The sequence below is a fragment of the Pteropus vampyrus genome, unplaced genomic scaffold (assembly GCF_000151845.1).
Source record: "Pteropus vampyrus isolate Shadow unplaced genomic scaffold, Pvam_2.0 Scaffold2, whole genome shotgun sequence".
NCBI classification, from domain to species: domain Eukaryota; kingdom Metazoa; phylum Chordata; class Mammalia; order Chiroptera; family Pteropodidae; genus Pteropus; species Pteropus vampyrus.
In genome coordinates, this window is record NW_011888783.1 from 3,948,816 (window position 1) to 3,961,499 (window position 12,684).

The 12,684-nt window shown below is 35.6% G+C and overlaps 1 protein-coding gene across 2 annotated transcripts in view; it reads right to left on the reverse strand.

Moving 5' to 3' along the window:
- Positions 1-12,684, reverse strand: part of MFSD6 (major facilitator superfamily domain containing 6) — a 57,920-nt gene that overhangs the window by 37,360 nt on the left and 7,876 nt on the right. For both annotated transcript variants that reach the window (XM_023528795.1, XM_023528797.1), the window contains one exon: positions 2,915-4,523. In XM_023528795.1, coding sequence (XP_023384563.1) covers positions 2,915-4,473 — 1,559 coding nt within the window. In that variant the 5' untranslated portion in view covers positions 4,474-4,523. The remainder of the gene's footprint in view (positions 1-2,914; positions 4,524-12,684) is intronic.

Here is a 12,684-nt window from a genome sequence, read left to right on the forward strand (position 1 = left end):
ATTAATGGTCAATACATTACCCCTGACAGATAACATTTGCATGGCAAAACTGACCTTGAGTGTAAGAATTTCTGGGCAAAGTCAGAGTTGATTGAGTAGATTTTTGTGCTCCTTAAAATGTAAATAAATTTAAATCAAATAACATAGGTGATGGCCTAATAATAGGCCATCATGAATAAATAGCATATTTACAAATGATTAATTGCAGCGTATTTAGATCACAACTCATGGCTGTTGAAATATTAAGCTAGGTGAATATACCCTTAAGATACATTTACCTTTCTAGTTAAAGAAGTCTAGTTTTCTTTACAAAATTAGCCTAGAACTATGCTTACTATAAATTTCAAAGTCTTGTGATTTCAAATCAAAAGAAATTTACCTTTTTTAGTAAATTAGTGGAAATATTAAGCATTATCCTGTTTGCCTGAGAAAGCCACTTCCCAGAAAAGGTCAAAATCCAAGGTCAAAAATCAGAAATCATTTACTCCATACGTGTGCGGTGCGTGTTTGTGTGTGTGTTAAGACAGATAGATAGGTTATTCCCTGAAAAACTGGGCCCAAACTGTGCTGTTAAAATACTAAGTGGATCAAAACTGGACATGATGTTTAAAAATTATTTTCTAGTATGAATTTTTCTTCATTATGAATCTCTATAAAGAATTTGTGGAAATCTACTTTTGACTACATTAGGATATTTACAATTTTTATGGTACTCTGACTTCTAAAAACAAACTCCCAATGTGACAGTCACAGAAAATTGAGAAAACATACATGCATATGTAAAAGCCACAGAAAGATCCCTCCTTATGATCCTACAAGGAAAACAAAGATTATGAATTCACAGAAAGATAATTTCTCTTCGTCAACTACTTAATGTATGACATTTTTCCAATGAAAAGTTTAAACTGTCACCACATTTTCAAACCCCCAAATCTCAACCACTACCCTGACTGGGCTCCCAAAATTCTTACCCCCAAAAAATATTCATTCTACCTGAATATGTGGGAATAATCTCACTACAGCTATCGGAATCCTTTTAAAATAGTTAGGATAATATATTTTAATGGTCAGAATTAAAATCCAAAAGCAGTCAATTATCGCAAATTGATAGAATTCTAGTAGGCTCTTGGGAGCAACAATTTGACCACAGAACCTTCTTCTAGCTCATCATTAAATAAGAAAAGGAAGATAAAACCAGAAAATTAAGGTTAAGTGAGCCATAGGTTTTTAAGTAATGAGTAACTGATAATGCTCAGGAAAGAAAACTTCAAGTGTAAGCTCATGTAAGTACCAAAATTAGTAGTAAACCTGCTACGATTTTATAATGAAAATATATACCTCACACAAAAGGCAAAGACAGAAAAGAAACTTCTTTTAGTGTGAGAACCTAACAACTTCTTTGAAAATTGAACCTATACACATACTTTGTACTGAGTCAATATTCGATTCATGCTACTAACTGATTAAATAATGACATGTAGGAATTCCATTCACTATTAAGACCTAACTGGGTACCTCTCTGGAAATAAAGGACTGTGATTTTAATTGGTTAGGTGAGATCCTGCTCATTTACCCAAGCTGAAGAGAAGTGTTTAATTCATTTTGGTCAATCCACAAGGCTCAGAGAGTGTAAACATGACCTGGACAAGGTTAAAGGATATTCCAAGTCCTTAATATTATAAAACTCTTTTTGGACTGGTCCCACTGAATGTGCCTTTGGGACTCTGTGGGTCTGGGGACCATCCACATAGTGCCCGACTTTGTTTAGTGACAACAAAGGGGTCAAAGATTTGAGAAAGAGAAGGAACAGGGTACAGCCTCCCAAAGCAAAATCAAACTGAACAAGAAAAAATATTCACAATTGTTTGAGGAAAAGAACGATTCTAGGTTGAAACTTTAAATTAGAAAAGATTTTCTTCAGTTAGTAGAGGGGAAATTAAAAGATCAGTGTTTCTAAAGTCTTGTCAGTATCTATTTCTCCTTTGTAATTTCTCATAGAAACAGCGAATTTAAAGATTACCACATATACACAAACACACAGGTTCTTTCTTTTTTTAGATATGGCAAATTCCAATTTTAGGGACATGCCATATTTTCCTATGAGGTAAGAATGCTTAAATGTAGCCAGCTCTTCATTGTAGAACCAACAACAAAGCAGAAAGACTTATAAAGAGCAAGGAACTGTTCAATGAACTGCAGACAAATATTAATGGTGACAAACATTACACAAGAAGAAACATTAAGCATTTAGATTTTCTGACTAAAAGGATTACATGGAAAATTTTAGGTAGAAGTAAGATTTTTAAATGTCTCATGTCTTCATGGCAGATAAAAATGCAGAAATTCATGTAATAATCAGAAAAAATATATATATATAAGGAAATTCTTACTTGTAATATGGATTAGGGATTATGGTGGGTCATATCACAGCCTTATTAAATATAATAGACATCTTCATATACCATATATTTAAGGTCTATCTGTGTCAGCAAGTGGCTACAAACTGAAGGCTGGAAACACATAATCCTCTTTATAAACATAATCTTCTTTATATACATAAGCCTACCTTCACGAAAGCCTGAGACGGGTGGACCCTTCAAGGTCCATGGATAAAACAAATACAGTTCACTAAATTAGTGCTCCTATACCTCAGAACATTTACTGCAAGCATACAGAGAGGAAGCATACAGAGAGGAAGCAGCATATTTCATTTGTTTTAGATAATCCAACTATGTTTACTACTTCCTTCCTTTTGTTCCTATTTTAAAAAGAAAGAGCAATAGAAAGCCCCATTCTCACCCAACCAAACCCCCAAAACGAATTATAATATCCATAAATGTGATCAAAGGAGCTGTAAACTACAAAAAGATAAGGTTCAATTGCTACAGGGCAGATGTAGTAAGTATGCTCTTACCTGATGTGGCCAATCAATTCAATAAGCTTGTGACTAAAAAAATAAGCTGTCAGCTCAGACACATGACTCAGGACTGAACACACCCCAAAGAGGGTTGTCGTTCCATTCAGGTCCTCCAAATGCCAGTAGAGAAACGTGAACACGAAGCCATACCCAAAACCCATAAACCAAGCCACGAACAACACTGAGCCATACTGCACACTACAAAGCAGTCTGATTAGGTCCCAAAAGTTGAAGGCCTGCGAGTGGCTCATCGTGGTCGGTGTCTCCTCAGAGGACTCTGTGGAGCTGTTCCTTTCCACCTGAGGGATCTCCACCTCTTTCCCTTTATTTTCATTACTTTTGAAGTGGTTGTAGCGGAACCGGAACTGAGTAGCAACGATCAAGGCCATGGTCATGAGAACTCCAAAGACGATGAAGACAATCTGGTAGTTCCGGTACTCAGGGGGCTTACATCCCTTTCCGTCAATGAGCACTTCTATGTGGGTATAGTCAATCCCGATGCCCACGGACAGCATCGCCAGGCCCCAGCCCAGAGAGCCCCACATGCGCTGCAATCCATAGCGGTCTCTGTGTTTTCCCAGATACTGGAGGGTTACTGTGTCCACAATGGTGACTGAAGAGGCACTGAAAAATTCTCCTATTATGACAACTACCAAAATTACCAAGAATATAGCTTCTACTTCTTGTTGATCATAAATAAGAGTGACTTGGTCAGAAGGTAAAGATTTGGTGGTAGTGACAATAATAGTGGTTCTCTCCCTGGTTACATTTCCTGGGGGGGCAGGAGTTGCTGTGCTTGGGTTCAAGGTCAAGTCCATAATATGGTCTGTAATTTCATTTGTCTGAGGCTGCAGAGTGGGTGCACTGGTCTTGTTTGGAGCTGTTGAAAAGATGACAGTTTCTGTGACATTGGGCCCTGTTTCTAACATCACTGGCCCACTAGAAAGAAGCAGGTTTCTTTTTTCACGCATTCTTGATGATGCAGTAATGGAAGAGATAATGGAAGAATTTGTTGGCAGGATGGTCAGCGGGTGACTTGAATTGGTAGGGTGAGCTGTTGGGGGAATCTTTGGTACACATCTCAAGGTAGCAGGTTTGACAAATCCGATGCCCAGGTTGAATAAAACCCAACACAAAAGAGAAAAGAGGAGGACAATTTTGCCTTTTCTAAAGCGATCTGCAACTACACCCCAAAATGGAGCACTGCAGAATTCAATGAAGTATCGAATACCTACTAGCAATCCACTCTGGCTTGGTGACATTCCCAGCTGTTTATAATACACAGGCAAAAGTGGGTAAAGAGAGCCATATGCAGAGTAAAAGAAAAAATAAAAGACCTTGGAAATTAGAAGATCGTTATTTATTTTAACACAATGTTTTTCTATCCAGTCTATGTCCTCCTCAGGAATAGCAGCTGTTTCTGTGGAGGAGGGTGTTTCATTTGAAGGTGGTTCTGGTTCCCTGGAAACACCATTAAAGGGATCAGCAAGAACATATTTTCTCTTCTGTTCCTCTTCATCATCAGTTAAGATGGCAACTTTATCATCTGTCGCCATGGCTTGTCACCACCATCAGAAAGTTTGACCTTCAAAATTTAACTGTTGATCTGTAAAGTAAAATTTAAAAGATGGCTTAGTAATGAAATTAATGATAACATTTAAACATCGAGCTTCATCTTTCCAGAAACTTAAAATAATAATTGTGAGAAAGAATTCTCACCATTTATCACTTGCATACATTCAATACTGATTTTAAAAAATAGCTTTCAAAAAATCAAATATTCTTTGTGGCCGCTAATTATATCTTGCAATGGCAGGTTTACAGCTCAGGTTCATTCTCAATCTTTTCATTGATTCCTACAGAAAATGTACAAATAATAGGGATTATGTCTAAATCAAATAAAGGGAATTGAAAATAAATAGTATTTATAGTTTCTTGGCTTTATCATTCAAACAAATCCACTGCCCTATGAAGCTTAGAATTTTTAGAAAATAAAGGTAGCTAAAACCATTTGGTTTCTAGAGAAAAACAGAAAAAAAGCTCTTAATCACAACCACAAAGGCAATGAGAACCAGGGAGCAGACTGCACATCTGCAACAGGACTTGGCCACTATGACCATGATAAGGACATTCCGGTACAGAAATAGCCTTCATGCTGGTTATGTCACAAATATTTCTCCAGATGTGCTTTTATGGACTGCAGTTTAAGAAAATGTCAGAAAAAAATAGCAGATAACATTTGTTGAACACTTACTCTATGCCAGGCAACATTTAAAGGTCTTCAAATGTATTAATTCATATTCATTGTAATATCTCTATTACTTTCTCCATTTTACAGATGAGAAAAAGTAAAGCATGGTGAGCTTAAATAACTCATAATTGGCAGTCAAATACCACAGGAAAAATATTGTGGCCCCAGTCCCAACCCCACCAGCAAAGGTCAAGTGAGGAGCCTAGATTTCTACCTTCACTAGGCTATAATGGGCCACCCCAATCCCTCAGCTGAGGTGGTGTCAGAGAAGGCTTAAGGAACTAGGACTTTCATCCCTGCTAGGTGGTAAAGAGTACACGTCCCCACAATAGGGTCAGCGGAGGCCACCCCGACCTGTCAATAACAAGGCACCCCTCTCTTTTTCCACTGGGGTGGTATCAGAGGATGCCTAGTGGAGAGTCAGGACTTTCACCACCCAGCAACAACAAGTTCACTCCCACTGTGGTGTCAATGGAGGCCATGAGATACTCCTACCCCGACCAGCCAGAGGTATCAGCAGAGGCCTAATATCAAGCGAGAACACCCATCTCCTTCATAACAGGGAGCCATTCACTCTCAGATGTCAACAGAAGCTGAGTGGGGAGCCTAGACTTCTACCTCCACCTGGCAGCAATGAGACAGCATCTCTTTTGCTAGAGCAGTATCAGAAAAATCCAGCTAAAACAGAAGGTTTAAAATAGATCCAGAGTTTCATAACATGATACCCAAAATTTTCAGGTTTCAATAAAGAAGAATGCATCATACCAAGAACCAAGAAGACCTCAAACTAAGTGAAGAAAGACAATAATTAGATGTCAACGCCAAGATGACAGGAATGTTAGAATAACCTAATAATGATTTTAAAACAGCCATCTTTAAAAAATGCTTCAACAAGCAAAGATAAACATGCTTAAAACAAATGAAAAATAGAAAGCTGAAGCACAGAAAAAGTCTGAGCAAAGAAATATATAAAGAAAAAATAGTAATTTTAGAACTGGAAAATACAATAACCAAAATATAACAAACTTACTAGCAGAATGGAGGAGACACAAGGAAGAATCATGAACTAAAAGACAGAACAATAGAAATTACATAGTCTGAACAACAGTGAGAAAATGGACTGAAAAAAAATTAACAGAGCCTCAAGGACCTGTGGGACTATAACAAAAGATTGAATATTCATGTCATCAGAATCCTGGAAGGAGTACTCAAAGAAATAAGGGCTGAAGACTTCTCAAACTGACAAAAGAGATAAACCTACAGATTCCAAAAGCTAAACGAACTCCAAACAAGAGAAACCCATACCAAGATACATCATAGTCAAACTCTGAAAACCAAAGAGAAAGAAGAAATCTCGAAAGCAGTGAGAAAGGAATCATAACTTAGCAAAAGGATTAAAACAACTGCAGAGTTCTTATCAGAAACCATGGACACCAGAAGGAAGGGACACAATATTTTTTAAGCACTGAAAGAAAAGAATTGTCATAATTGCCATGTGTAGAGCTAGATAGGTGCTAGAGTAATGTGGGGGGGGGGGATCAGGTGATAAATTATATAAATGTCTAACCATTTGCACAGTATATCTGAAACTAATATAAAATTTAAAAAAATAATTAACTCAAAATCCTATATTCAGATAAAAGTCCAAAACCAGAAAACTACAGGACAATATCCCTTATATAGACTCAAAAATTATTAGCAAAATATTAGAAAAGAAAATTTAGGAATATATAAAAATATCTGCATTCTATGAGCAAGTGGGGTCTATTCCAAGAATGCAATGCTGGAGGATTATTTGAAAATCAATCAATGGGATCCATCATATCACAACACTAAAGAAAAAAATATCATGATCCTAATCAACTGATACAGAAAAAGCATTTGACAAAATTAAACGCTCATTTGTAAAAAGTCTCAGAAAAATAGGAACAGAGAGGCACTTCAACTTTATAAAGATCACCTACAAAAATCTGCAGGTAACATTACACTTAATGGTGAAACACTGAATGCTTTTTCTCTAAGACAGGGAACGAGGCAAGACTATCTGGCCTCACCACTCTTATGCAACATAGTACTGGAAGTTCTAGCCAGTGCTATAAAAAAAGAAAAGGAAACAAAAGTCATGCAGATCAAAAAGGAAGATATAAACTGTCTTTATTCAAAATGACTGTCTATGTAGAAAATCTCAAGAAATCTCCAAATTCTCCTAGAACCAATAAGTGAGTTCAACAAGTTCACAGGATATAAGATAAACATATGAATAATCAACTGTGTGTTTATGTACTAGCAATGAATACGTAGACACCAAAATTTAAAATATAATACCACTTACAACTTCTAAAAACATTTAAAATATTTAGGTATAAATTAACAAGACATAAACAGGACTATATGCTTAAAACTACAAAATCTTGATAAAAGAAACAAAGATCTAACAAAATGGAGAACATACCACGTTCGTGGATTAGAACACGACACAATGTTCTCAAATCTGTATATAGGTTTAGCACATCCTTATCAAAATCTCAGCAAGATTTTTTGTAGATTTAGACAAGAGTATTTTAAAATTATATGAAAAGGAATGGGAACCAGAATAGCTAAAGCAATTTTGAAAAAGATTTATTATACAGTTACACAATGATCAAGACTGTGGTATTGGCAGGATAGACATATAGATCAATGGAAGAGAAAAGAGCGCCCAGGAATAAATCCACACAAATATTCCCAACTGATATTTGACAAAGATGCAAAAACAATTTGAGGATAGGTAACCTTTTTGACAAATGGTATTGGAGCAATTAGACATCAATAAGCAAAAAATGAACATCAGTCTAAATCTCATACCTTATAGGAATATTAACTCAAAACAGACTATGGATTTAAATGTAAAATGTAAAACTACACAACTTTTAGGAATAAAAACCTAGGAGAAAATCTACTAGTACTCTTCTGTAACATACTAAAAATAGTTTTCAGAATTGTACAAAATGAATTCTGACTTCAGGAATTCTAATCAGGTGGACTGTAATTAATTATCCTCCATAAATTAACTGAGACTTTATGAAGTAGGTCAGCGAAGGACACAAAATCTTCTTAAAAGGGTATAAGTCCCCAAATTGCCTAAGTGATTATGAAGAACTGATGCCCAAATGCTAATTCAAAGTTGCAAAATATCTTACATTGGGATGTTGACTTGAACTTTGATGGGTAACTCTATCCCAAACCATTCTTTCTCTCCATCTATTCAAATGATTTTTGATTATCATAAGGTTATGCAAGGTGTCTCTTGTTATATGAATCCAGATGTTAAGTAGTTCTCAAAGTATCGATAAATGCAAAGTAGTTAAGGAAATGTTCCTGTAATATAACATTCAGTACCTTTTAGATGAATGTCGCATTCAGTAACTTTTATATGAATTTCAAATCTAAATATACAAACAAATCTTTTAGCTTCAATTCAGGACATTAATGTTTAGACTCAATATTTTCAGGTCATATTTAGATTTTGATGAAAAGGAACCAAAATAATATTGGTAAACACAGTAACAAAATAAAGTGTAACTACAGTCATCTGTATAATCACCAGATCGGGGAAAAAAAGAAACAAATGAACCCCTAAAACTTCTGTATTTTAATAAAATTAAAATATGTTCCAAAGTAGGGCATGCTTTGGTTGACTTAGATTACATTTACCATAAGGATTGAAAGAATATAAAGAGCAGTAAAAATATTTATATGCTTGTGAAGTATTTAATCTGTTTAAAATCAAGGAGAGATTTTGTTAATAAGTATTCCACCAACATGAACCCATTAAGCTAATATTTTGATTTAAACTTGTCTTAAAGATTTTTTTTTAAAGAAACTTTTTAAAAAGAGAGAAGATATTTAAAATAATACACAGAATTAAACTTATGAACTTCTCTAGGAAATCTCTATTGTAGGTTTGCAATTAATCCTAATTGGATAAGGAGGGCTTTTTTAGAAAAGCAGAAAAGTTTTCTCACCTAGCACTCTAATGATAGTAATCAACACCATTACTGTGAAAATATAACACAGGCTTTTAAAACCTGGAGAGACATTCTACCAGTACCTACACGGAGTCACTCAAATAGCAGGTATTTCTGAATTATTGATGAGAGGCGATGAAATCACTCTTGTTAAAATTTATAGCTTTATTAAATATTCAAATTAAAACTGCTCAAACATATATGGAATTATCTACAAATATATGAGTATGGAAAAGGCTTCAACTTTTGAAGAAAAAAGATCCTTAAACCTAAATTCATTATGCTTTTAGCAGGTACTGCCTTTTCATGCACTGTGAAGCTACTAGACGGGGATGCCAAAAACTTGGTCTTGGGCCTCAAAGACTTGCTTTATAGCTGATAAAATGAGTCTAAAACACAGGTAAGATTTAAATAACTCAGAAGAATAATGGAAGAGAATTGATACAATGAGTCTAAAACACAAGTAAGATTAAATAAGTCGGGAAAATAACAGAAGAAAATTGATAAAATGAATCTAAAACACAAGTAAGATTTAAATAAATCAGAAGAATAATGAAGAGAAGCCACATAGCACCGCATAATTAATTAACAAAAAATATTACAGGCAATGATGTGCTTCCAGAACTCAGGATAGCTCAAACTTCAGATAGGAGTTGTGAAAAGTATGAGGGATTTAAGTTGAACCTTGAAAGATGAGTAAGATTTGCCTTAGGCAAAGATGATGGGAAAACTATTCCAGATGGGGAGAAAAGACAGTAGGAGATCCTTAAACGGTTAATGTTGGGGCCACAAGCTAGCAGACAGCAATAGATTACAGAGGAAGACATTTCAAACTGAGGGGTAATAGGAAAGAAGACAAAATACTATGTTAGAGAGTTATATTGAAGATAAAGACATTCATTTCTCTTTAATCCAACAAATAGAAATTTAGCATCAACCATTAGATGAGATGTGTGCTTGGTAATCAATAATTCAAATGGCGAAGATGCAGTCCCTGCTATCAAGTCCAGTGATGAGAGAGGAAAAGAGAAACACAGACAGAAACAGGAGTAAACACAACCACAACATACTGTGCTAAATGTTAAAACAAGAGCAAGCCCACTTGATGCAGAATTCTGTGGGGTGGGGCCTTAAGGGAGTCTTAAAGAATGAGTTAGTCACCCACAGGAAGAGGAGCAGGTGAGGGCCTGATCAGGAAGGGCCATCTACACACTACTGAGGGGTTACTGAGTAGGGGATAAGAGAGACTGGCTGAGACTGGAATCCTAGCTATTACTGACCAGCTCTGTGGCCTCGGAAAAGCCATTAACTTAGTGTCCTCATCTACAAAATGAAGAACATACTAATACTTTTCCATTAGGGTAGCTATGAGGATGAAAAAGCATAATGCACGTTGACCTCTTAGCACAGTGCCTGATATATAATAAGAACTTGTAGGTATTATTTTGAGCCGATGGGTAGCCACCAGAGAGAATTAAACAGGAAAGTAGACTAGCCACATCTGTATTTTACAAAGATCATTATAGCTTCAGTATGGAAAACAGATTGGCAGGGTCTTGCTACTGTAACCCCTACTAAGGAGTTCCTAATATTTGAACTTTTATTTTAGTGTACCAGTCTTTACACTGTCAGTACTAATATCCTGAGATAAAAAATTTTATACAGTACTTTATGAATTACATCAATGCAACCTTTTATAACATCTGGAAAGAGAATAAACTTACAATATTTTCCTGACTCCTTCCTCTACTTCTGGAGATTGCTCTCATACTTGAGCTGTTGTAGGATTTATGGATCATTTTATTGTTCTTTTTTATAGATACGTCTAGTCTGCCCAAGTAGGTTATAAACTCTTTCAGGGAAGAAATCTAGTACTTAGGATATTGCCATCCTTTACTCTTGCAAGATCTCAATAAATATTGGTTATTTTTGACAAGTATCTGATGACAATATACATTTTAGATTTTATGTGACCACAGATTAGTTTTTTAAAGTACAGAGAAAAGTTCCACTTGCTCTCCTGGCTTTGACAAATCAGTGCCTCTTTGAGACACTTTTTCATAAAATGGGGATAAAAATACAAATCCAAGTCAACTCACAGAGGGGTTCTGGGGCTTAAAAGAAATAATGTATAAAAAAACATTTTGCTAACTCAAAAATTTACTAACATATGAACATTCACTGTTAGTGGTGGTTGAGGTCTTATAATATTTCATTAAAACTCGGACTTTATTTTGCAAGTATTCCAGAAGCATTTTTCATGAGTGTTGCTGAATTCTCTGGCACCACCCCTGAATTAGGCTAGCATTTCATCTATCAATGCTCATGGATTTATATTCATATCCATCTCTATGTCCATGGGCTCACTAGAGAACACATCTGTTGGATTATGAACCTAAATGATAATTAAATATTTCCAGACGAGAAATAACTATTCATTTAAAATATAATTTCCTGTAGGAACATTTAATTTTACTTGTACCATAATAAGTGTGAACAAAAGGAGCTGAAATATTCTCTAACATATTTTCCTTCGACCTGCTAAGAAGGTAAAAGGAACAAATTATTTTCATCTCTTAAAGGCGGGAGCAGGGAGGATTAGCCTTTAACCCTAAACCTGGCTTTATTAATAAAAGCTAAGTGGATTTTTGCTTCCACTTTGTGAAAGACACAATTAAATGTCAATTAAAAAATTTGTAATTTAGGTCTTAGACCTTATCAACCATCATGAAAGCAGATTCCTATTTATTTGTTTTGGGCTTCTGATTAAATATTGTGTCAATGGCTTATAGTATAAATTTGAAGCAGGCCCCAGAATTTCATTTCCTTCGACTTCTTAAATTGATTTCCTGTCTTAAAACAAGCTCAGTGTGAAGAACAAGTAACAGTTCATATTACAGCATGAAAAGATGTTTTAAAAAAGATAATTATATCTTGTGAGTTTCTCCAACAACAAAAATAAGTCCAACAGATGTTCAAAATAGGAAATGAAATTAATTGAATATGCTGCTGTTGATACTCTCTGTCAAGAAGGAAACGTGGGAATTTAAGGGAGTCACAGAAGCTTTGTAGAAGTAGAACCAATGCACAGTCACCTCTCTCTAAACAAAGGTCATAAGCCAGATAGGTCAATGATATCGTTTAGGATAACCACACTAATGAACAGGCTGAGTTTCCAATATTCATTTTGCTGACGTTTGGAAATCATTTTCCCATTGAAAGAATATTACAAATAGTGGTAGTACCCAGATTACTGAACCAGGAGTGCTAAAAGAACCTGAGGGTTACAGAGTGCAGAACTTTTAAAAGGAAATTCTTTCTACTTTTCAGTCTGGAGTGCAAGCAACACATCTCCTAAGACAAACCCACACAGAATTTCCCTCCTCACTGCCCTCCAGCCATGCACCACGGTGGTGAACTTGGAATCATCAGCCACTTTCTTCCTCCAGGGCAACTGAGGAAGAAAGTGGCTACAACCTGCAGGAGCCATGGAGTTACTGCCCATGGTC